Source organism: Mustelus asterias, chromosome 28, assembly GCF_964213995.1.
Source record: "Mustelus asterias chromosome 28, sMusAst1.hap1.1, whole genome shotgun sequence".
Classification (NCBI taxonomy): Eukaryota; Metazoa; Chordata; class Chondrichthyes; order Carcharhiniformes; family Triakidae; genus Mustelus; species Mustelus asterias.
The window spans coordinates 20,707,270-20,734,150 of NC_135828.1; the positions used below are offsets into that span (position 1 = coordinate 20,707,270).

At 43.1% G+C, this 26,881-nt stretch overlaps 1 protein-coding gene across 1 annotated transcript in view; it reads left to right on the forward strand.

Annotated features, from left to right (window-relative positions):
• antxr1d (ANTXR cell adhesion molecule 1d) overlaps window positions 1–26,881 on the forward strand; it is a 96,988-nt gene that overhangs the window by 64,372 nt on the left and 5,735 nt on the right. The window contains exons 14-17 of the mRNA XM_078199646.1: window positions 745–783; window positions 1,657–1,752; window positions 10,043–10,207; window positions 12,409–12,489. Coding sequence (XP_078055772.1) covers window positions 745–783; window positions 1,657–1,752; window positions 10,043–10,207; window positions 12,409–12,489 — 381 coding nt within the window. The remainder of the gene's footprint in view (window positions 1–744; window positions 784–1,656; window positions 1,753–10,042; window positions 10,208–12,408; window positions 12,490–26,881) is intronic.

Here is a 26,881-nt window from a genome sequence, read left to right on the forward strand (position 1 = left end):
GGAGGTTTACCAGGATGTTGCCTGGTATGGAGGGGAGATCCTATGAGGAGAGGCTGAGGGATTTGGGATTGTTTTCGCTGGAAAGGCGGCGGCTAAGAGGGGATCTTATTGAAACATATAAGATGATTAGAGGTTTAGATAGGGTGGATAGTGATAGCCTTTTTCCTCTGATGGAGAAATCCAGCACGAGGGGGCATGGCTTTAAATTGAGGGGGGGTAGTTATAGAACCGATGTCAGGGGTAGGTTCTTTACCCAGAGGGTGGTGAGGGATTGGAATGCCCTGCCAGCATCAGTAGTAAATGCGCCTAGTTTGGGGGCGTTTAAGAGATCCGTAGATAGGTTCATGGACGAAAAGAAATTGGTTTAGGTTGGAGGGTCACAGTTTTTTTTTAACTGGTCGGTGCAACATCGTGGGCCGAAGGGCCTGTTCTGCGCTGTAATGTTCTATGTTCTATGTTCTATGTTCTTACTGGCGTGAATCCCCCCTCAGACACTCTGTAGTGCCGGAGATTCAGTAAACTAAGTACATCCAAAAATCAGGCAGGAAAATCTCTCGTTTGGGCACTCAGTTCTTTTTTGGGAGAATCCCGGCCAAGAGGTTTGAAAGTAGAGATAACGGCAATCGTGCCTAATTTGAAAAAGACCTGTTCTGTAGAAAATAACAGATCAATTATTTCCATTCAAATTCACTATATGCTAAATTAGCAAAGGTACCTGATTTATTTGTATTTCATTCCTAACAGGTTATTAAAGAACCACCACCTCCACCAATGTATGAGGAGGTAAGTGATATGATCTTCGCTTAGCTATGTCCTTTGATAATTGATTTAATAATGATGATTCCATACTGAGAAATTTGTTGAGAATATGAACAGCTTGCACCTAAATTTACTTACGTGCAACTTCTGTCCTGAATATTCAACTCCATGCGAGGATGTTTTTTGATACAAACAGTGTACGTATTGCCCACACTCATAATAACTATTATCGACTACAATTTGGTTTGTAAAGTATAATTAAATCCCTTAACCCCAGCGAAATAATATGCCTTAGTTTCAGGAAAACTGGGATAGCAAAAGTTCAAGTCAGGCAGAAGAATCGCCTCCTTGTGCTAACTGGGTTATGAAAAGTCAAGGGTCGAAGATTCTAACACAGTGCTTTGCAAAAGATCGCTGTCACACTGTGCCACTGAAGTGCATGTCTGTGTGGCCTTCAAAGTCTTGGGAGTGAAGAGTACAAAACATCAACAGTCACAGGGAGGTCTGTGTTTCAGTCACCATTACAGAGAGATATGGTGGACAGAAGCATAATATAGCATTGTCCTTACATAATGACCTATTTTGGCAAGAACGATCAGAATTTGTTGTCCTGTATTTGTGTGTGAATAGGACATGAATTAATGCAGATTCCAAATGTCAAGTGTTAGCTTTCCCTGGCTTTTACCCGATACGGAGTTCCAAAGAGAACACAAGAATCCTTTATTTGATTTCAGCATGAACATCCACTTAGTTTTTAATAAAGGCAATGGCAACTTGGATCGAAAATTGAAAGACACTCGCTGTTTGAGATTCACTCCACTGATTCCGAGTTTGGCAAAAAAGTCCAGTGAGGTTTTCCACTACCCCGGCAACTTTCCTTTGTTCTTCCCCCTGCAGGAATCTGACGATGAAGCCATGGCAAAGAAAAAGTGGCCAACAGTTGATGCGTCGTACTATGGGGGAAGAGGAGTGGGTGGCATTAAACGGATGGAGGTTTTTAATGTTGCTTATTCTTGTTGAAACGTTCACGCACTGCTATTTTTGGAAAGGTTGCAAACAGTTCAGGAAAACTTGTGATCTAAGATTTGAAATTTGAAGCCACAGTGACATCTGTGCCACAATTACATTCCTGGCTGACTTTTCCTATTGTACAGAAAAGGTTTTCCTCTTGATTTCTGCTTTAGAGAACTGCAAGAATTGAGTTGTACTGATGGCTCCAACTCTTTTGAAGTCAACCAGTTAAGCTAAATTAAACAAACTATGGAACAAAATGAAAGGGGCAGCCCCTTAAAGGAATACTGTCTTAAACAAAAAGTGATTCTCAAATAAAACTTAAATCATTAAACTAAAATGTGATTAAAGGGGTCAATAAGACCTCCACCCCAGTCCCGGAGGTGCCCAACGGGCATGGAAAGCCTCGATGGTGTCTCCAGGGACACCCATCTGCGAATGTGACCGCACTGTAGAGGCAGACAGTCGGATCAGACAACCCCCTCGACCGCCCGCTGCCTGGATCTGTTTATGGCAAGTTTGGTCAGGCCCAGACGCAAGTTCACGAAGAGGTCCTCCTCCTTCCCCACCCCCTCTCCACACCAAGAGATTAGGAGCGTGGGGCTGAAGTGCAAACAAAACTGCAACAAACAATATTTCAAATAACCAAATGTGGCGGGGTGCAGTCTCAGGCAACTTATATATGCATGGTCCACGGACTCCACAAGGCTGCCAGAATGGCTGCCATCTTGAGAGTTCGTGGAGCAGGCATCTTGGAAGGCCATGAGTACAGCTCTGCAAGCAGTAGCTGCCTTCAAAGCATTTGCTGAACAGACTGAAATGACAAACCAGCTTAAATTGTCCGCAACACTTTGTACTTAAGCCACTCAAGCTCTGATTAATAATGTCAGGATAACAATGAACCAACTATCAGTTGGCCTTTGCTCACATTATGAAAGGTAAAGGTGGTTTGCGGATTCTAATAACTGGTAAATTTTAAAGTTAAATGAAATGGCTTCACAATGGCTTAGTTATTCGGGACTAGATATAAAACCCAAACAGGTTGGACTATCTATCCCCTTACCAATCTGCATAGTGTCCTTAAATTGGTAAATTGAAGCCACAGTGGTACCACTTTCTAAATGCAGTTCAGAAATTACAGTGTAACAGCCGTTGCACTGACCAGTGTTAGTTGCATCTGTAATTGTAAACACTAGGTGATCCACTGGATCCACTTGATCCACTGGAGCAGCTCATTGATCCACTGGAGCAAGCTGAGAGGGGTGATTGAAAAGCAGCAGTGCTGGTAAGAGATTAATTGGATTAATTGAATTGTTTATTTATTTAATTAGTCAGCTAGTGTGTGTATTTTTTTTGGCCTTTACTTTAACAGCAGTTTTTCAAGTTTAAAGTGAAAACTAGAAGTGGGCAGCAAAGGAGTCTGGGAAGGGTTTTTATTTTAACTTTAAAAGTCAGTTACCTGGGAGGTTCCCCCTCAGTAGTAGTTTTTTTTTCTCTCGGGCCCCTAGCCCTATAAATTGGTGCAGAGGAGATACCCGATCCTCTACACTGGTAGAGGATCCCACCCTTCCATCCTCCTCTAACCTAATTATAAGTGTGGGGAAGTTTTTTGTTTTCTTTTTTTCTTGCTGGTAATGGCTTCAGGGATGGCAGTTCAGGCAGTATGCTGCATCTCCTGTGGGATGTATGTGGTGAGGAAATCCAGTAGTGTTTCAGGAGATTTTAGTTGTAAGAAGTGCATTAGATTGCAGCTTCTGGAGGAGCGTGTAAAGGAGCTGGAGGGGGAGGTAGAGGAACTCCGCATAATTCGGGAGGCGGAGGTGGAAGTTGATAGGAGTTATAGAGAAATAGTAACTCCTAGAAATGAGGCTTGGGTCAATGCCAGGAGGAGGGGTAAGAAGCAATCGGGAAGACAATCCCCTGGGGCGGTTCCCCTCCATAATAGGTTTTCGGTGCTGGAGGCTACAGTTGAGGAGGAATCAACTGAGCATAGAGAGCAGATCTCTGGGGGTGAGCCGAGTGAGAAAGCTCAGGTGGTTAGGGGCTGTAAAAGACTGGGCCTTGTGATTGGGGACTCCACAATTAAGGGGACAGATAGGAGGGTCGGAACTAAAGGTAGGGACTCAGGGTTGGTGTGTTGCCTACCAGGGGCTGGGGTCCGGGATGTGTCTGACAGGGTATTCAGGACTCTTAGGGGGGAGGGAGATAAACCACAAGTTATTGTACATGTGGGGACACACGACATAGGGAGGATAGGGGAAGGGGATATTAGGCAGGGATTTATGGAGTTGGGGTGGAAACTAAAGGCCAAGACTGACAGAGTGGTTATCTCTGGACTCTTGCCTGTACCACGGGATAGTTTAGAGAGGAATAGGGAGAGGGAAGGTTTGAATTCATGGCTGAGGGGATGGTGCAGGAGGGAGGGGTTCAGGTACTTAAGCAATTGGGGCTCGTACTGGGGAAGGTGTGACCTCTATGAGAAGGATGGTCTACACCTTAATCAGAAGGGGACCAATATCCTGGGGGGTAAATTTGCTAAGGCCATGCAGGGAGGTTTAAACTGATTCGGGGGGGGGGAGGGATCCTGAGTAGTGGGGCTGAAAGTGAGGGATGCATGGATGGGGACTGCAATGCACGGCATTGCAGAGGTGGGGTGGAACAGGGTTTGAAATGTGTATACTTCAATGCCAGGAGTATTCGCAATAAAGTGGGTGAACTTGCAGCGTGGATCAGTACCTGGGACTTCGATGTTGTGGCTATTTCAGAGACATGGATAGAGCAGGGGCAGGAATGGATGCTGCAGGTCCCGGGGTTCAAATGTTTTAGTCGAAGTAGGGAAGGAGGTAGAAGAGGGGGAGGGGTAGCATTATTGGTCAAAGATTGTATCACAGTGTCAGAGAGGAGGTTTGATGAGGACTTATCTGTTGAGGTAGTATGGGCGGAGATTAGAAATAGGAGAGGAGAGGTCACCCTGTTGGGAGTCTTTTATAGACCTCCTAAAAGTTCTAGAGAGGTTGAGGAAAGGATTGCGGAGTCAATCCTGCTTAGGAGTGAAAGTAATAGGGCAATTGTTATGGGGGATTTTAACTTGACTAATATTGACTGGAATTGTTATAGCTCTAGCTCGTTAGAGGGGTCAGTTTTTGTTCAAAGCGTGCAGGAAGGTTTTTTGACTCAGTATGTAGACAGGCCAACTAGAGGTGAGGCTATATTGGATCTGGTGCTGGGAAATGAGCCAGACCAGGTGCTAGACTTGGAAGTTGGTGTGCATTTTGGTGATAGTGACCACAATTCGGTTACGTTCACCTTAGTGATGGAAAGGGATAGGCATGAACCTCGGGCCAGTGGTTTTAGCTGGGGGAAGGGTAATTATGAGGCTATTAGGAGAGAATTAGGAAACATAGGTTGGACTAGGAGATTACAGGGACTGGGAACGTCCGACATGTGGAGTTTTTTCAAGGAGCAGCTACTGCGAGTCTGTGATAGGTATGTCCCTGTCAGGCAAGGAGGAATTGGTAGGGCTAGGGAACCGTGGTGCACCAAAAAAGTTTATTTGTTGGTTAAAAAGAAAAAGGAGGCTTATGTTCGGATGAGACGTGAGCACTCGGGTAGTGCACTAGAAAGCTTTAGATTGGCTAAGAGGGAGTTGAAGAGCGAGCTTAGAAGGGCTAAAAGGGGACATGAGAAGACTTTGGCGGATAGGGTTAAAGAGAATCCTAAGGCGTTCTATAGGTATGTCAAGAACAGAAGGTTGGTTAGGGCAAGTTTAGGGCCAGTTATAGATGGCAGAGGGAAGTTATGTGTGGAACCGGAGGAGATTGGTGAAGCATTGAACCAATATTTCTCTTCGGTGTTCACGCAAGGGGACATGAATATAGCTGAGGAGGACACTGGGTTGCAAGGGAGTAGAATAGACAGTATTACAGTTGATAAGGAGGATGTGCAGGATATTCTGGAGGGTCTGAAAATAGATAAATCCCCTGGTCCGGATGGGATTTATCCAAGGATTCTCTGGGAGGCAAGAGAAGTGATTGCAGCGCCTCTGGCTCTGATCTTCAGGTCGTCGTTGGCCTCTGGTATAGTACCAGAAGATTGGAGGTTAGCGAATGTTGTCCCATTGTTTAAGAAGGGGAACAGAGACTTCCCCGGGAATTATAGACCGGTGAGTCTCACTTCTGTTGTCGGCAAGATGTTGGAAAAAATTATAAGGGATAGGATTTATAGTTATTTGGAGAGTAATGAATTGATAGGTGATAGTCAGCATGGTTTTGTGGCAGGTAGGTCGTGCCTTACTAACCTTATTGAGTTTTTTGAGAAAGTGACCAAGGAGGTGGATGGGGGCAAGGCAGTGGACGTGGTATATATGGATTTTAGTAAGGCGTTTGATAAGGTTCACCATGGTAGGCTTCTGCAGAAAATGCAGATGTATGGGATTGGGGGTGATCTAGGAAATTGGATCAGGAATTGGCTAGCGGATAGGAAACAGAGGGTGGTGGTTGATAGTAAATATTCATCATGGAGTGCGGTTACAAGTGGTGTACCTCAGGGATCTGTTTTGGGGCCACTGCTGTTTGTAATATTTATTAATGATCTGGATGAGGGTATAGTTGGGTGGATTAGCAAATTTGCTGATGACACCAAAGTCGGTGGTGTGGTAGACAGTGAGGAAGGGTGTCGTAGTCTGCAGGAAGACTTAGACAGGTTGCAAAGTTGGGCCGAGAGGTGGCGGATGGAGTTTAATGCGGAGAAGTGTGAGGTAATTCACTTTGGTAGGAATAACAGATGTGTTGAGTATAAGGCTAACGGGAGGACTTTGAATAGTGTGGAGGAGCAGAGGGATCTAGGTGTATGTGTGCATAGATCCCTGAAAGTTGGGAATCAAGTAGATAAGGTTGTTAAGAAGGCATATGGTGTCTTGGCGTTTATTGGTAGGGGGATTGAATTTAGGAGTCGTAGCGTTATGTTGCAACTGTACACAACTCTGGTGCGGCCGCACTTGGAGTACTGTGTGCAGTTCTGGTCCCCACATTACAGGAAGGATGTGGAGGCTTTGGAGAGGGTGCAGAGGAGGTTTACCAGGATGTTGCCTGGTATGGAGGGGAGATCCTATGAGGAGAGGCTGAGGGATTTGGGATTGTTTTCGCTGGAAAGGCGGCGGCTAAGAGGGGATCTTATTGAAACATATAAGATGATTAGAGGTTTAGATAGGGTGGATAGTGATAGCCTTTTTCCTCTGATGGAGAAATCCAGCACGAGGGGGCATGGCTTTAAATTGAGGGGGGGTAGTTATAGAACCGATGTCAGGGGTAGGTTCTTTACCCAGAGGGTGGTGAGGGATTGGAATGCCCTGCCAGCATCAGTAGTAAATGCGCCTAGTTTGGGGGCGTTTAAGAGATCCGTAGATAGGTTCATGGACGAAAAGAAATTGGTTTAGGTTGGAGGGTCACAGTTTTTTTTTTTTTTTAACTGGTCGGTGCAACATCGTGGGCCGAAGGGCCTGTTCTGCGCTGTAATGTTCTATGTTCTATGTTCTATGTAGCTTCCTGGAGATCTCTGGGGATGAATTTATGTCTGATTACTGTCTGTTTTTTCGGTGGGGAGCAAGATTCAAATCGCCAAAAAAATCACCAACTCCTCACTACCTTTGCAAAAACGATTGCAGCTTTGGAGCAAAAGCAGATCTAATTAATATATTTAGGTTGGGAGATCTTATGGTGTATTTTGGACCCTAGTCCAAAATTGATCTCCAGGATTTCGAACGTAGTGTTTCAGAACAGTCAAAATTGATGAAAATTGATTTGCTCCTTTGACTTACATCTCCAGTCTTGTTGCTATTCTGAGTCTAACACAAGTGGCAATGCAACACTGGAGGGTGACGTCTGGATGTGCATTGTCATGTTGGCAAACAAGACTACAGCGTCCTTCAATCCTTTGACCTTGGCTCCACCCGGGTCTGATATAAGTGTCTCCAAACATTGCTATCAAAAAAATGATGGGAATGAATCTCCATCTTGTTACTTATGCAGTATATAAAATAGAGCTGTAGGTTTAAGCATTTTTTCAATGCATTGCAAAATGTCACAGAAGGTTCACCTTTTCTTCCTAAGTACAAGTCCACATATGTTGCTATCTCTTTTTCTGTTTCAGTAATTGAAAACATCTTTTCTGCACTAATGCACAGATGCTTTTTGTGATGTCGGAACATGTTTGACAAATTCAAAGCACATTTAATAAGTGGGAGCGATTCTACTGCAAATGTTAACTTTACAAATTAACAATAGAGCATTGCAGCATTTAAAAAATACTTTATTTTAACTACACTTCACATTTTATAATTATTCCAATAATTAATTTGCAATATCGGCCAAAATTCTCCGGTCTCACACACCCCGCAGTCGCTGCCAGCGGGAACGGAGAATTTGGTGCTCAGCCAAATCTCTGTTCACAACAGCGGGACCGGAGAATCCCAGCCAGGGGCGAGGTCAGACAATTCTGACCTTTACATATGGATTAGGAGCACAAGTAGACCATTCGGCCCTCGAGCCTGCTCTGCCATTTGATAAAATCATGTTGATCTGATTGTGGTCTCTTACTTTCCTGTTTACCCACTTGGCGCTTTGACTCCCTTCTTGATCAAGAATCTATCTAACCCAGCCTTAAAAATAGTCAATGATTCACCCTCCACATCTCTCTGGGGAAGATAATTGCACAGACCAATGACCGACTGTGAGAAAATGTTTCTCCTCATCCCTTTAAATGGGAGACACATAACTGTGTGTCCTGGTTCTGATCTCTCCAACAATGGGAAACATCCTCTCAACAATTCCCTTCAGGATCTTGTATATTTTAATAGGATCACCTCAAATTCTTCTAAACTCCATGGACACAGGCCCGACTTGCCCAACCTTTCCTCATAAGGTAACAACTTCATCCCAGGGATCAGTCATGTGAACCTTCTCTGAACTGCTTCTAATCAAGTAAAGAGACCAAAATTGTACATGGTACTCCAGGTGTAGTGTCACCAATGCCCTACACAATTGTAGCAATACAATTTTATATTCCATTCCCCTTGCAATAAGTGCCAACATTCCATTTGCCTTCCTAATCACTTGCTGTACCTGCATTGGAACTTTTAGTGATTCATTTGGAGTGGCACAGTGGCTATAACTGCTGCCTCACAGCACCAGGGACCTGGGTTTGATTCCGGCTTTGGGTGACTGCCTTTGTGGAGTTTGCATGTGTCTGCATGGGTTTCCTCTGGGTGCTCCGATTTCCTCCCACAGTCCAAAGATGTGTAGGTTAAGTGAATTAGCCATGCTAAATTGCCCCTTAGTGTTCCAAGATGTGCAGGTTAGGTAGGTTGACCATGCTAAATTGGCCCTTAGTGTCCAAAGATGTGCAGGTTAGGTGGATTGACCATGCTAAATTGCCCCTGAGTGTCCAAAGTTGTGCAGGTTAGGAGGAATTAGCCATGATAAATGTGTGGGGTTACGTGGTTGGGGGGGTAGGGGTGGGCGCTGGTTGAGATGTCAGAGAGTCAGTGCAGACTCAATGGGCCGAATGGCCTCCTTCTGCATAGCCAAGTTTTCAGACCAGGTTTTCTGGCGCTCAGTGCACAGAAAATCTGGGGGTGAGGTTTACGCCATCACTGGCAGGGCAGAACCTGATGGAGCCTGTGTTTAAAATAAACACCAGCAAGAACCTCGTTTCCGACTCTTGCAGGATTTTGCACCCACATTGCCTTTTGCACTCACTTGAGTGCAAAATTCCTTCCCTCCCCCATTGCCCTTTGACCTTTCAGGGCACATGATATCATCAGCACTGAATGCCTAGTTTGATCAAAATCTGGGCTGAAATTCTCCCGTCTCACCCACCGTGGGAACCATAGAGGGTGAGAGAAGACCATTTGAAGGTCTGTTGAGCTCGGGCAGGAATTTGGGGTGCGCGTGGTTGGAGATTCTCGCCCCTCATCTTTACTGCAACTTTGTTTTTTTTGTGAAGCTTCTAGTTCTTTAAAAACAAATGAGAGAATGTTTGCCTCCCTCTGCTATTAATTACCCCATTAATATTGAATTCTCAGAACTTGTGTTTCAAAGTTGCTTGTGCCTGAGATTTCACGAGTGAGTTCATAGCTAATGAGCAAACCAATCGTTCTCTCTTTCTGAAAGAAGGGAATTATGGTACCTAAGTATTGCCATCTTTTTTACAATGATTCCAATACTTACATTTCTTACAGTATTTCAACTTCCTGAATTAATTTATTTTTGGTCAGGTACGCTGGGGTGACAAAGGTTCCACTGAAGAAGGTGCAAAATTAGAAAAACCCAAAAATGCAGTCGTCAAGATGCCAGATCAAGAGTTTGAACCGCTGGATCCTCGGCCCTACAAACCCCGAAGACCCCCACCAGACCAGAGAAAATGGTACACACCGGTTAAGGTAATTTATTTCTCGCTCTGCTTATCTTGTGTGTTCTGACTGATTATAAAAGGAGCAGGATAAAGCATCAAGTAATTCTGTGTCACATAATCACCCAAATAGTGCAGACATGTGCATTATGCTGGCCATGTCACAGACTGTTGCGTATTCTTTTTAGAAATTGTGAGCGAAATTCTCCCAGTTCCCTGCCAGTGGGTACGATAATGGGCATGAGGGGAGAACATGATGGGAAATGGGAATGTGGACACATGAGAAGCGTTTGAGGACTATGGGTCAGTACTTGATGCAATTTAGAAGGATGAGGGGGTTCTCACTGTAACTTATAGAATACTGAAAGGCCTGGATAGAGTGGACACGGAGAAGGTGTTTCCATTAGTAGGAAAGACGGATCCAATGGCACAGTCTCAGAGTAAAGGGACAACCCTTTAGAACTGAGATGAGGAGGAATTTCTTCAGCTGGAGGATGGTGAATCTGTGGAATTCATTGCCACAGAAGGCTGTGGAGGCCAGATCAGTAAGTGTGTTTAGACAGAGAGAGCGAGGTTCTTAATTGGTAAGGGGATCCAAGGTTATGGGGAAAAGTTGGGAGAATGGGGTATCAGCCATGATTGAATGACGGAGCAGACTTGATGGACTGAATGGCCTAATTCGGCGCCTATATCTTTTGGTCTTATGGAGACCCAGAAATCAGTTTCATACCAGCGTGAGCTTACAGCAGGATCTTCTGCTGGTGACCCCCCCCCCCCCCCATGCCAGATTCACCATGATGCCAGCGAGAAACACATTTGGAATAACATGGCGTGCAGATGTTGGGACTCACCTGAACAATGTTTGGGGCTGCCTCCAGAGTTCAGGATGGCGGCTGCACACCAGCCTGGACCCTGGGTCGGGCGAACGTCTGCAGATGGACCTTCCAGATGCGGTGTCCTGGAGAGGGTCCATCTTGCAGCCTTAGAATGTTTCAGAAGATCCATCTTCATTCTCAGGAGGTCCACCTTCCGGTCTCAGAGTGCTCCCGGAGTTCTATCTGCATTTTCAGGCGGCCCACCTTCTTTCTCCAATAGTGGGTCAGTGAAGTTGGGCGCCTTTTCAAACATGGCAGCTGGTTACGATGACAGTCTAAAGTGCCATCCAAGCCTGCCATGCCACTGAATATGGCGTAAAACATTCTGGTGCATAATTAATGAAGCCGGGGCTAGAGGATTTGGCCTCAGCAGCGGGAAACATTCCACCTTCCTGCCCCCGCCACGGCCCTTAGCCTTAAAATGGGAGAATTCCGTCCTATGATTTGTGTCAATATTTTGCACATCAGAAAATGAATCAGTGAATTTTGAGTGAATGTGCACTGCAAAGCAAAGTGTAATGTTACAAAATAGTGCAATGGGAGATGGTTGTGGTTGAAAAACTGCGAATTAGTGTTTGGCCGTGTCACCGCATAGGAATAGTAGCTGCGGCATAGAGAATCTTGAACATTTGTAGAAAGCTGGTGAGACACAGTTGAGCCCACAGATACACAATGATTCAATAGCAATTCATTAAGAATTTTCTAAAGTCAGAATTTCTAACTTAAAACTTGAAAATGGTGTTAAATATTTGTAGCATTCAAAAGTAGCCTGCATGGAACATGGAACAGGTTCTCTAAATAGTATTTTGTGTTTTAAAAAATATATTTCTAGAGTAAGATTCAAAATCAGTAAATTTTTGTCACATGCTTCCAATTCTTCTGTTTGACCACAATATATGAAATGACACTTGGGCCGGAGTTTTACTGGCACGCCCACCCGAGGCTCGTAAGGTCACGCCCGAGGCCAATGGAGAATGCTGTTCTGCTGTGCCTCGCCTGCCCCGATTCCGGGGCGGGTGTGCCGGTAAAATCAGGGCCCTTGTTCCTGCATAAAACGCCTGGGTCTGCCTGTCACGAGTCATTGGCTGGAATTCTCCGGCCAGTCACGATTTGGCGCACAGCCAAATCTCCGTTCCATGCAACGGAACCGGAGATTCCCAGCCGACGGTGATGTAGGAGAATCGGGCCCATTATTAACACTGTACAGAGCTCAATGTATTGATGACTGGTACCAATGTGGACTAATGTGGACTAGGTTTCTGAGTTAATGTTTGTCATTTCTAAAGTGCAACAGGGTACTTTTTTGGTAAGCAGCAAGTAAATTTTGTTCCTAATATTGTTGTGATAATTTTTCTAGGGAAAATTGGATGCCTTATGGGCTCTTTTTCGCAGAGGTTATGATCAAGTATCTCTGATGAGGCCACAGCCTGGGGACAAGGTAAAATCAGTCATAAATATATCTAAATATCTTTACAGCACAGAATGACATGCTAGTTCACTCCTGATTACTGTATTTAGCAATCTTGCTGCAATCAATTCCAGTCAAATTACTAGAACTATGATGCCAATTTTTGCATTCTTAATTTCTGAAATATACATTTATACATATGTTATATAGAATCGTAGAATTCCCTACAGTGCAGAAGGAGGCCATCTGGCCCATCTAGTCTGCCGCGATTTTCCAACAGAGCATCTTACCCAGGCCCTGTCCCCGTGATATTTATCTGCTCATCCCTCTAATTTACACACCTTGGCACGCTAAGGCAATTTAACATGGCCAATCCACCTAAACTATACATCTTTGGACACTAAGGGGCTAATTTCAAATTTAGAATTACATTATCCCACTTGTGCAGTAAACAAATGTTATTGATTTAAGTAACGATATGTTGGAATTAATAATTCCGGTGAACTTGTTTTGCCATTAGCTTTTCCAATTATTTGGATATATAGTACAGGATACTTTGCCATATTTTGCCAACTGAATCAGTAACGAACAAATAATCTGGTTAGTAAAAAAAGTATTTGTTAAAATCCTGATAAAATAAATCTTAGAACTAAGTATAATTTTAGTAGAGTGAAGCATAAATACTTCACTAAGAAGCTCTTAAAAATGAAATGGACATTTAACTGATCTGTTTCCTGTCTATTGTTGCTGTAATATTTGGATTTCAAAGAACCTCCTAACATTTTTTTGCCTTTTAGCCAAGATAAATATTAAATGGATAGTTATGGGAAAAGGTGCATAAATCAATGTGTCATTTCTTTTCCTATCTTTTAACCTGTCTTTTCATCCGTGGGGAACAAGGTGATGACATGATGTAGAACTAAAACAATAGGGGCAGATGACCTGGTTTCCTACACCATAGCTTACTTCGTGTTGGAATCAAAATTTTACTTGGATCATGATTTTTGTAAACCACAAGAATAGCTCATTTGCATGTGGTTGCACTTCAGACATTCCAAACATTTCACAGTGCAATCATAGTGAAAACAGCAGTAAATATTCAAAATAACTTTTCTCTGGTAAAAAGTATTTGACTACATCTTGCTGACTGTGAACAGTGTGGTAAGTCTATAGGACCAATTATAACTTGGTTCACCGAGCTATCCAACAACATCTTGATTTTAAATTCTCATTCTCCTGTTTAAATTTCTCTATGCTCTTGCCCCTCCATATCTCTATGAGAACCGTAGAAGGCTGAGGGGTTATCTTATAGAGATCGATAAAATAATGAGGGGCATATCAGCTAAATATCTTTTCCCAAAGGTAAGGGAGTCTAAAACTAGAGGGCATAGGTTTAAGGTCAGAAGGAAGAGATACAAAAGGGTCCAGAGGGGCAATTTTTTCACACAGAGAGTGGTGAGTGTCTGGAACAAGCTGCTAGAGGTAGTAGTAGAGGTGGGTACAATTTTGTCTTTTAAAAAGCGTTTAGACAGTTACATGGGTAAGATGGGTATAGAGGGATTTGGGCCAAGTGTGGGCAATTGGGACTAGCTTAGGGGCTTTTTAAAAAAGGGCAGCATGGACTAGTTGGGCTGAAGGGCCTGTTTCCATGCTGTAAACCTCTATGACTCTATAACTCTGTGACCTCTTAACTCTGGACTCAATGTGCATTCACACTTCCTTTGCCCCATCGTTACTGATCATGCCTTCAGCAGTGTAGGCTCTAGGCTCAAGAATCCTCTCCTTAAACCTCTCCATCTCTCTTACACCTCTAAGCCATTCCTTAAAAGCTAACTCTTTGACCAAGCTAACTCCTTCTTTTGCCCACTGCCCATTTTCATCTGATTACGCTTACATGATGCACCTCGGGGTGTCCGACTACATTAGGGAACTATATCATTGCAAGTTATTGTGAGATTGAGGGTAAACTGCAGGCAAAATGCAAATTTTCTTGATTCACAGAAAACTCTGTTTAAAAAAAATGCACTCTATAAAACAAATCCGCAGGAACGTTCTTTCTCTGACGAATTGGATACAGAGGGAGTCAAATGTTGTTTAGAATCTGGTCTTAGACTGTTTTACTTTGTTGTTGGTGGTAATCTCTTGGTAATTTTCTTGCTGCTAAAACTGTATGGGCAACTTGTACATTTTCAAATATGTTCTGATGTGGACAGGATATTGCAGTCCTAAGTTTTTGTGTCTCCTTACGTGAAGTAGGTCAAGATGAACAGACAAGTTTATGTAGCCTGTTTCTGATTGACAGTTCGATTTCAGATCAAATGCTTATTCGTGATGCTCTAGAATAAAGCAATTCCATCGGTGCGCAGCATTAGGTCATTTCTGTGGTCTTCACAAAGCTGTGGCACCACATCCTCGCTGAAAAACTGAGGTTTTGTGTCATGTTGGCCAACTGGACATGCACGCTGCTATCAGACTGTTCAGTTTCATTGTGCGACAGTTATGCAGGGTTCCTCGAAGAGATATACTTTGCACCACTGCGCCTCTCAGCTCCATCAATGACTTGGAGGATGTCGCTTGCTAGCAACGTGAACTTCCCTGTGTGTGAATGAATTAGAAAAAGACACCAGGCTAGAAATTGGATAGCCACAGTTTTTAGCCGCAAGATTGCAGAACATGACCTGCCCATTCAGGGGGAGATGGGCAACACGTAAACTTGGTGTACCCACCTCATTTGGGTGATTGTGGAGTTTGCCTGAATGGCTCCCCTGCTGCTATCCTCTCCTAAATGCTGCCTGTGGCCTCGGTGCTCTATAGGGGTACCAGGCAACATTGTTAGCAAACCGTGTGATTCAGCTAGCCTGCTCTTCTTAAAGGCAGGCCACCTATCTTAAAGGTAAAACAAGCACATAATTGAAGGTCCCATTGATAAGAGCTTGCCTTCTGACTCTCTTAAGACTTGACCTATGTAGAACTGAAGTTCTACAGTTGGACATGATGATGTTCTTTGCCAATGGTTGTCCATTAGCCTCTTCTATGGGCGGAGTTTTATGGCCTCGCTCAACCCGAGACCAGAAAATCCCGCCCGAGGTCAACAGACCTTCCCATTGTCCACTCCTGGCCCGCTCTGATTCCCCTCGCAGACGGGGCAGTAGAATTCCGGCGTAAAGTGATCTTTCAGATGTTGACACGGTGATACTGTGACACCCCCACCCCACCACACCACTGATTTCTACAAATATCTGATTCTTTGCTGTAACGTTACAATGAGCAAACCTGCCTCATTATATTACTCTGAAGCCCTTGCTCATGGCTGACTCAAGGGACCATGATCCTGAGCTTGCAACTTTAGACATAGGGCTGGATTCTCTGACTCCGCTCGCAGCCAGGATTCTCCAGTCCCGCTGCAGTGATTGGAGATTTGGCTGAGCACCAAATTCTCCATTCTCACTGGCAGCGGGAGTGGGATGAGAACGGCCAGAGAATCCTGGCCGTAGTTTTTTGTTGAGTGAGCTTTACAGGAATTAAAGATCAAGTTTGCACCCTTCCCACTGCCATTAAGTGTCATAAAGAATTCCAACATTGTGTTTTTATTTAATTTATTTGTACTGTTGCAGGTTTGATTATCTTAAGGTATCACCCGTGACAATTCCCTGTGGGCAGGCAAGATCGGAAAATTTACCTCAAATGTTTATCTAAATTTTCCCACCATAGTGACTATGCTAAAATCTTTCTTGTTTTATGAATGTTAGCAATACATGGGATAAAAACTGACAGCTTCAGTTTTTTTCCTATCTGATTTAAAACTCATGAAAAATGCGGTTTTTTAAATTGGCAATAAAATGATTCTTGATTATGTGAATGTGGTGAAGAACAGAATATTTGACTGGAGGAAGTGGTTGAGTGCTGGAAAATTGAAATGGAATGATCAGCATTGTAGGTTAATGAGTTTATCCCTGTATGAATCTAATTCAGACACTTCGAATGTTTGGAAATACTTGCGAAACTCTAGCTCTTCAGTATCTCTGTGAAGATATTTGTCCCAATTTCATTAGCATTCACCTTGAATGCAAATATGTTGAAAGAAAATCCTCATAAATAATCAAACAACAATAGTTGCTGGTAATTATTTTCAGCTTGTTGATTATTTAAAGGTCTGGTGAACTTTCTTTCTCCGACGGAAGTGCAGCTTGGACCTATCCTTTGCAGACTGTGATGAAATTGAGATTTCGAACAAAGAATTCTTGTCCTACATATAACATCACATTGGTGTTGTCTTTCAGTTGTGGCATTAAGATATTGCCACAGGGATCTGAGAATAACTGATTATGTTCCACTATTATAACCTATAAAAACAACTTCATAATAATAAACTCATTGTGTACTTTTGGTATTTATGAACATTCAATTACATGAATCTATTCTAGGTGTGTTTGTGCATGTGTGTGTGTTTTATGTTTATGTATATGTATATGTGTTTGTATGTATGTGTTTGTGCATGCGCATGTGTGTGTTTGTGTATGTACATGTGTCTGTTTGTGCATGTGTTTTATGTATATATATATATGTTTGTGTATGTACATGTGTTTTATGTATGTGTATATATATGTTTGTATGTGCATGTGTGTTTGTGTATGTACATGTGTGTTTGTGTATATGTTGTATGTATATGTACATGTGTGTGTTTGCATGTGTGTATGTGCGCGTGCGTTTGTACATGTGTGTTTGTGTGTGCATGTGTGCACGCATGTGTACTACAAATAATAACCATAAGTCAATAAAACTTGACTTGGTGATGCTTTTGAAAAGCTATAGTTTTGCAAATATTTTGTTTTGTGAGATAGTGGCTGGAATTCTCTGATCTCGCCCATGGGTGGGATTCTCTGGTCCCACGGCAGTGATTGGAGCTCTGGCTGAGCGCCAAATCCTCTGTTCTCGCTGGCAGCGATAGCTGGGCGTTGGAGACCAGAGAATTCTGGCCAGTATGTGGGTCAGTCACATTGCATTCAATGCACATAGCACCACTTTGGAATTGTTAATTTGATCCCTGATTCTTGCAAGGTGTTTTCCAGTTGTTACAATGCTTGTAATATGCATGACTTTCACTGGCACAACTACTGAATCAGTTCAGCTTCCTGAAACTTTATATTGTATAATATGTGTTGCCAAATATGCACCATCAACATGTGACATATTCATTTGGCATTAGTATTTTAACTAAGGGTGGATTTGGATCCACTATCCTTTCAAAGAGGTAGGAGAATGGAAAGAAAGACTAAATTTAGTGACAAGAACTATTACCGCCCCAGTCTGAATTTGTTGCTGGTTCTAATAGCAGCCCATTTTCCTCCCATCTATCTTTTCTACACTTCTCCCCAAGTCTATTAGATGAATCATAGCAGTGGGGACAGTTCATGATGAGAATGAGCCTATAAGGAGATTTGAGAGAGAGGTCTTGGCATAGATCTCCTCACCTTCTGATTAGTCTTTAGTAGGTAAACAATCTTGACTAAGGCACTCAGTCAGTCTGTTGATCTTGTCTTCAGGGCACTTGAATGCTGCTTCATACCTCTGGGTGCTACAGCAACGGCCCCATTTCAGCACTGCTGAGTTTCTCCTGGGAGTTGTTGGTGAGCATTCACAGGACATCTGTCCTGAACACCTAACATCCCAAACCAGGGGAGCTGAGTCATGATGGGTGAGGTCAGAAGTCCTTCAGAGGTAGGTTGAAGAAATCCAATACTCCCTTGCTCTTCTTCAAAATAGTGGATCATAGGATCCCTAAAGTGCAGAAGGAGGCCATTCGGCCCATCAAGTCTGCACGGACTCTCCAACAGAGCATCCCACCCAGACCCTATCCTGGAGCCACACATATTTACCATGACTAATCCTCCTAACCTACTGATCTTTGGACTCGTAAGGGGCAATTTAGCATGGCCAGTCCACCTAACCAACGCATCTTTCAACTATGGGAGGAAACCAGACCACCTGGACACACAGATGAGGGGAGAACATGCAAACTCCGCATAATCACCCAAGGCTGGAATCGATCCAGGTGGCGCTGTGAGGCAGAAGTGCTAACCATCTTGCCATCTTTTACATCCGCCTGAGAGGTCAGAGTTAAACGGCTCATCTGAATGATGGCACGTCGCACAGTGATGGCACCTCGCACTGAACTTCCTCAGTTCAGCACGGGAGTGTCAATCCAGATTTTTATGTTCATGTTTTGGAGTAGGACTTGAATCCACTGTCTTCTGACTCAGATGAAAGAGTGCTACAAGCTGCGCTAACAGTTAAAACCAACGGATTTCCTGTATTATTGGCCAAATCCTCAAATGGCCAATTAGCTGTGCATTATGTCGGGAGTAACTGCACATCGTTAGTTAATAGATTCAGCTGTTATAATTATATGCAGCACAAATCCTTTATCTTCTAATTCTACAGTGAATGTTAATCAAGGAAGCTAAAAATCAGCGCATTGCTAATGATTCGACACATAACACGTCTGACAAGGAAGGCGTCACTCAGTTTCTGCGGAAGAAATTGGTTTCTGATTTCAGTCAACTGTTACATAATGTATGGATCTGTTCCTTCCTCTTGCAAGTATAGCCCTATTGAGCTTTCTGAATAGGCTGTACCGTCCAGCTGTATTCTGCAACGTACATCCTGTCCCACACACAAATTCTGGTTAATAAGCCCACGTCTTCCTTTTGCCAACTTCTCACAATGAATACATTACATCTTCTGTTTGGACAGAACCTCCTTAAAGATTCACAAAACCAGCATTGAGGGGGAGGGGGAGAATGGTTTAAATTAAATTGAAACACTTTTTAGATTTGGTGAAAGGATAGTGTATTATGCAGAACAATAACATAACAATAACTAATGAGGCCAGGAAACTGCAATAAAAAGTGAATATCTGTCGGGTTTTTAAAAAAAAATTCTTTTGCATGACTCCCAGCTGCAGGTTTATGCGTGTACTTTGATTTTCTTCAAAGTTTTCTTCTTCAGTTAACCAATATTTACACAGAGTGGGAAACTAGTAATCAGGGCGCTGCATGTGTCTGAAATAATACATGATGTCACCGGTTCAAAATATAATCCTCAAAAGATCGGTGACAGATCATTTTCCTTCCACGCAACAAGTGATTCAGCCGTCATGACACAGTGAGCGTGTGATGTGGCTCTTGCTAGTATCTTGACCCCACGCTGAAAGTAAGCAAAGTTGATTTTTCAAACTATTCTCACACATCCCCGGTGAGCCTCTCCATTGGGGGTCGCGCAAAAAGAAAACCCAGACAATTCTCTGTTTTGTTAACGGCAAATTTTTTTTTTTAAATGTTCAAGTAACATTCCACCAAGGAAAAGACTTCTGGAATATTAGTACACTAGCAGGACGTGTGACCACAGCATTCGCAGCCCGCATGTGTTCTCAATCTGAACAAATGCTAGCGGCATGATTAGTATTTGGAAACCACGAACCAGCAAGCTGGAAAAACAACAGTATTCTCTTAAATTAGGGAGTCTTGTTTTCTCACTGATTGAATGATGAAAACTGGTCCAGGTTCAGTAAAATTGCAGGTGTCATCGGCCGTATTAGCCGAACTTGCCAATCGCTCAGCGACAAAGATGAATCTCAGCCGTAGTTACCAATCAAACTTGTGTGGCTTGAACCAGCAATCTTTCCACTTTCTTGGAGTGGCTGGTAGACATGGAGCAGGACGTGACATTCAAGTTTCCTAAAGCTGTTTTGAGATTTGGGCGATACTGACAAGGCACGCTTAATACCTGTCATTAGCTGCATTGAAGAGGTGAAAATAGAACTCTTTGAAGTCATATGGTTCTTCTTCAATGGTGTTATGTAGGGAATTCTAGGATATTTCCCAGCAATAATGAAGGAATACTGATATATGTCCAAATCAAGCTAGTGTAAGACTTGGAGGGGAACTTGTAATGGTGGTCCCCTGCTATGGTTGCACTTGTCTTTGTCAAACATTGAGATTGTGGGGCTGTGAGGTCAAAATAAGCTTGGTGAGTTGTTATAGTACATCCTATAGATCGTACATGCTGTAGCCACAATGTCTGATAATGGAAGGAGTGTTTAAAGTTTATTTATTAGTGTCACAGGTAGGCTTACATTAATACTGCAATGAAGTTATTGTGAAAATCTCCTAGTCGCCACACTCTGGCCGGCGCCTGTTTGGGTGCACTGAGGGAGGGTTTAGCATAGCCAATGTACCTAACCAGTACATCTTCAAGATTGTGGGAGGAGCACCCAGAGGAAACCCATGCAGACATGGGGAGAACGTGCAGACTCTACGCAGGCAGTGACCCCCCCGAATCAAACCTGGGTCTCTGGTGCTGTGAGGCAGCAATGATAACTACTATACCACCGAGTGGGTATTGAATCCATTGGCAGGGATGCCAATCAAGTGGACTGTGTTATCCTAGATGGTATCACGTTTACTAAATGTTACTGTGGTTGCACACCCAGGTAAGTGGGGAGTATTTCACCTTATACCTTGTAAGTGATGGCAAAGTTTTGAGGGGTCAGGAGGTGAACCCCACACTATCAAGCGCCCAGCTTGCTGCAGTGTTGATATGGGTACAGTTGAATGCCTGGTCAATGAGATCCCCACCATGTTAAGAGCAAGAGACAGTTAAACCGTGATTTAGACAACTCCCTACTTCTAAACTTGCCAGTAGTCATCAACTATTGCTGGCAAAATGGTGGTTGTAGCAAATATTTTTCTCAAATAGATCTTGTTAAATCTTCCCCTCTCCAGCAGTTTGCATTCTATCAGCAGCATGTTTTGAAATATATGTCCTGACTTTTTCAGTCCCCCTAATATTGAAGGAGGCTTACAATTCATTCCTGTATCACTTGACTATGCAGTCACCATGGGTGGGATTTTCCAGCTGTTCCTGCCAGCGGGATATTCTGGTCCTGTTGATGATGACCCACCACAGGTTCCCCAGCACGAGAGTATGAGAACAACAGGAAACCCCATTGACAGTGGGCAGGACCAGAAGATCCTGCCGCCGCCAGACAATGGTGGACTATCTCCGTCACCTCCGAACACACAGTGAAAATCTCCTAGTCGCCACACTCCAGTGCCTGTTCAGGTACACTGAGGGAGAATTTAGCATGGCCAATTCACCTAACCAGCAGAAACAGAAGATCCCACCCCAAGTGTCCAGCTCATTGGCACTGTTTTATATTGAAGTTTGGATTAAATTGCCAGTAGCCGAAGCATTTATCAAAAGTACAATGTACAGGAAGAAAGATCGATCTACATTTATGTAGTGCTTTTACTGACCATTGGATTTCTCCAAGTGTGTTATAGCCAGTGAATTAGTTTTGGAATGCTGTTTACAATTTCTGTTGTAATGTAGAAATCCGGCAGCCAATTTGCACACAGTCCCACAAACAGCAATGTGATAACAACCAAATGATCTATTTTTGTGATGTTGATTGAGGGGTAAATGTTGGCAGGACGTCAGGTATAACTCTCCTACTCTTCTTCAAAATAGTGCTTTGGGCTCTTTTACATCCACCCAAGAAGGCAGATAGGGCTTTGGATGGAAGCCTCATCTGAAAGATGGCACTTTCAACAGTGCAGCACTCCCTCAGTACCTTACCGGAGTGTCAGTCTAAGTTTTTGTGCATATGGCCTGAAGTGGGTATTGCAAATTCAATCTTGTGATACAGAGGTTAGAGTGGTAGGTACTCCAATAAATTCACTCTCTTTCTCTCAGTCATTCCGTCTCTCTTTCTCATTCACTCTCTCTTTCTCATTCACTCTCTCATTTTTTTCCTGCTCTCGATCTTTCTCAACCATTCTCTCTCATTCATTTTCTTTCTCTTTTCATGTCTTTTCATGCTCTCTCTCTCTCTCTCTCTCTGTCTCACACATTCATTCTCTCCTGTGTGTGCATCTGCCTCTCAGTTTTACCTCTGTCTTTCACTCGATCTCTGACCAGCCATTCAGACCTGAAATGGCCAATCGAGCCTACACCGACAACAATTCCACCCAGGCCCTATCCTCGTACCCAACATATTTACTTTGCTAATCCCCCGACACTAAGCAGCAATTTAGCATGGCCAATCCACTTAACCTGCACATCTTTGAAGTGTGCGAGGAAACCAGAGCACCTGGAGGAAACCCACACAGATACGGGGAGAACATGCAAACTCCACACAAGCAGTCACCCAAGGCCGGAATTGAACCCAGGTCCTTGGCGCTGTGAGGCAGCAGTGCTAACCACTGTGTCACCGTGCCGTGCTCATCTTTATTCATTTCTATCTCTTTCTTTCTGCCTTTAAATAAACAAACTGAAAATTGTTTACCGATCAAAACTTGCCTCAAAAAAAGGTTCCAGGATTCACAATTTCATCATGTTCTGAGGTTTTTGGGAAAGTAAACTTGTAATGATTCCTTCCTGAGGCTCTGGCAGTTTTATTATAGATTTTTGCCTGCTGGACTTTCTAACACTTGCTCAGACTGCGGCTTTCTGGATATCATCCCTTGAATTTCCAGTGCCAGACCCTCAGCTCTGCAATTGCCTCTGTAACCTGCTCCACCTTTCTTTCCCCCTTTAAGACCCTCCTATTTGACCAGGTCTTTAGTCACCTGCCCTGATATCTCTTTATTTGCAGGCAAATTTTGGCCCCTCCAGAGGAGGACTTTGCAAGGTTTTGTTTTGCTGTTGTCTTTTCCGGTGCCTGGGTCGATGCCAAGTGGTCCGTCCGGTATCATTTCTTTGTTGAGACTTTGTAGCGATTGATACAACTGAGTGCATTTCAGAGGGCAGTTGAGAGTCAACCACATTGCTGTGGCTCTGGAGTCACATGTAGGCCAGATCAGGTAAGGAGGACAGATTTCCTTCTCTAAAGGATATTAGTGAACCAGATGGGTTTTTCCGACAATGGTTTCATGGTCTTCAGTAGACTCTTAATTTCAGATATCTTTTATTGAATTCAAATTCCACCATCTGCCGTGGTGGGATTCGAACCCAGATCCCCAGGACATTATCTGGGTTTCTGGATTAATAGTCAAGCGATAATACCACTAGGCCATTGCCTCCCCATTTGTTTGAACACGCACTTGTGGAGCACCTTGGGGTACTTTACTATGTTAACAGTGTTACATAAATGCAAATCGTTGCTCATAGAATTCCTACAGTGCAAAAGGAGAACATTTGGCCCATCGAGTCTGCACTGACTCTCCAAAAGAGCATCCCACCCAGGCCCCCTCCTCCACCCTGTCCCCATGAACCCATGTAAATACCATGGCCAATCCACCTAAACTACACATTTTTGGACACCAAGGGGCAATTTACCATGGCTAATCCACCTAACCTACACATCGTTGGGCTATGGGAGGAAACCAGAGCACCCGGAGGAAACCCATGCAGACATGGGAAGAACGTGCAAAATCCACACGGTCACCTAAGGCCGGTATAGATCCCGGGTCCCTGGCGTTATGAAAGGAGAGGTATAGGCTGGGATTCTCCGATCTCGTTTTCCTCACCGCTGCTGCCAATGATTTTGCCTGATTTTGACCTAGTCAGAAATCCATTCACTGCAGCGGGACCAGAGAATCTCAGCCGCATGGGAGGTCGGAGAATCCCAGCCATCAACTTTTCCTTGTGGGAAGATGTCCGAGAAGTGATCTCTTAAAGTTATATAAGACAGTGAACAGTATGAATAAGCTAAATCTTGAGCTAAAGCTTTAGACTAGATTTAGATGAAGAGAACAGCTTCAAACTAATAAAAGGCAAGTTTAGCATTGTCTTCAGAAAGCTTGTCTTACAGAAATGGGAAGTATTAGGAATAGACTCTAAATAGAGTAATAGAAGTGAAAAACAGTTGGATGTTGCAACGAGGGACGTTCTGGATGGATGAACCAAGATAAGCAAAACTGTCTTTCTCTCGTGTAATTATCTTACGATTTCATGATTTAAAATATTTCCCTTAAAAGCCCCATTTTAACAGTTCAAGCTGATGACAGGCACTTCCATAACGATTACACTGCCTGTGGTTTGTGAGGCAAATACAAAAACCAAAATGATGCAAAACTAAATAAGATTCTGAGCAGTTAATACAGGTGAAAATACAAATCATTGTTACTTGTTTTAATTTACAATATGACACGATGGTGTGTTTTAGTCAGCATATTCTCTGCAGGAATTTTATATTGCGGCATGTGGCTTTAACAACAGCAGGGCCAAAATGACACTGTTTTGAAGAACACACACACAGATTGCCATGGAGGTGGACACTAAGCATGGATTACAGAGTTCTTAGACCAGCTGAATGAAATGGCTTCGTGCATTGTTACCAGAAGTTGCTTTGTGATGCAGTTAGAGGTAATTTACAACACAAGCCAGCATCTAGGTGGTCCAATGAAATGAATACTTCAATAGATAGACCTAAAAAGGACATGAGGTCATTCACAAGATGATAATCAGGGGCTGGCATTCAGGCATGATGTCCTCGGGCAAGGACTAAACAAATTGCTGTGATTGATTGGGCTTAAGTCGGGGTGAGGGTAACGCCTGCTGCCTCAGCACTTGGGCAGTGAAAAGGCAATTTGGTGAGCAGTACGGCCAACAGCCAAACACAAGGATGAACATATGGGAAAGAGCAGAATGGTGCAGTATGAATACTGCACAGATGTGAGTGGAGGTAAGGGAGTCGTTCCATATGGTGCCTTACTGGTCTTCGGTTGGTCATGAATGGCAACAAGCTTCAGCTCAAGACAGCAGAGAGATTTACTGTCAGAACTAATGATGGGAGCACGAGGAGCAGAATGTAAGCAGACTGATAAGCTGCTTCTTAGGGGTGACAGGCTGAGTTTCTAAATGCAAACTGGGAAATGGACAGCTGTCACGGTTAGGATCATTAGTCCAGTCTTCGACAATGCATCTCTGACACCTTGGTTTAAAGATTTAATGCATACCAGACTGCAAGAGAACAATATGCCAGGGGTATTGCATTAGAGTAATTATTACCCGTCATACCTCATTAATCTGTTTACCAAATCATTGTGGGGGAGGGGGTGGTGATCACTTGACTGATTCGATTGTCATTGAAATTATGCATGGAAAAATCCACTGCAAAACAAAACTATAAATTAATACGTCTTCATCTGAAAACCCAAGGAATCATTTTTAACAAGCAGTGGTGATTTTTTGAAAAGTAACTGCAATAAAGAGAGCTTTGTTCATTGTAACGCAGTGCCATGATTTCTCATTATCCTCTTTTTGGTTGGGAGTCATGACAATAATTTAACATCTATTCCTGCCAGGATTCACAAATTGTATTATCATGTCCTTTTGTGCAGTTTAGCTCACTGCATTTAGTTTAATGTGTTCACGTTAGAAATGAGTAATTACAGCATTAAAAAGTGGCTCTTTGGGCCTCTGCGGCAGAAGTATTTTAAAAATATTGCACCAAATGATTAAAATTAAATTGTCCTGCAAATAATTCCTGTTTGAATATCAACATTTGTTCTATCTGTGTAATAATAATGATGATGATATCCTCAAAGTCCATTGACAAACACTTGAGAATTTTTGTACTTATAAATTTTGATTTGATTTATTATTGTCACATGGATTAGTATGCAGTGGAAAGTATTGCTCCTTGCGCGCTATAATATTTTTGATCAAAGCATTTAGCGATTCGGTATTTAAAAAGTCAAATTCACTGTGTTGCACCAACAAGATCTGTTTGTGGTATGCTTATTGAAAGGATTGTTGGCTGCATTGTCTTCTCAAGCATGAGTTAATCTGATATATTCCATCTCATACCCAAACGTGGCTTATGTTTGTCAGTAGCCGCATTTCAACACATTGTTGAGCAGCACAAAGCAGATCTCGTGCTGACAAAGCGTTCATCCCAATTCACTTACATGCTTCCCATTCAGCCCCATTCAATTCGAAAATTATAAGGAAACTGCAAACTGGTGATCGCTTAAATCATTAACTCAATTGTGCACCTTCCAGGCACGTTGAGAACCGACTTCTTGACCAAAGCGATTTTGTCAGGCAGTCTGCTGGTAACAAAAATTATCGTGTTACTATCTGATAAGAATTCAACTTTAAAAGATGACTCCATCCCAAAGTTTTTTAGTGAATAATAGCAGTTTTTCAAAACAAATTGTATGCCATAGGAATGTTAAGGCAAATAACAAAAGCAAATGTGAAAATCATGTAATGGCGGGAATTCTCTGACCTCGTCCAGGGCTGGGATTCTCCAGTCCCCTGATACGAATGGAGATTTGGCTGAGCGCCAAATTCTCCATTCTCACTGGCAGCGATAGTGGGGCGTACAACATCTGAGAATTCCAATACCTATCATATCATGACACATCTGGCAATTATAATGATCCAAAATAAAGCAGTGTTTTAGTTTATT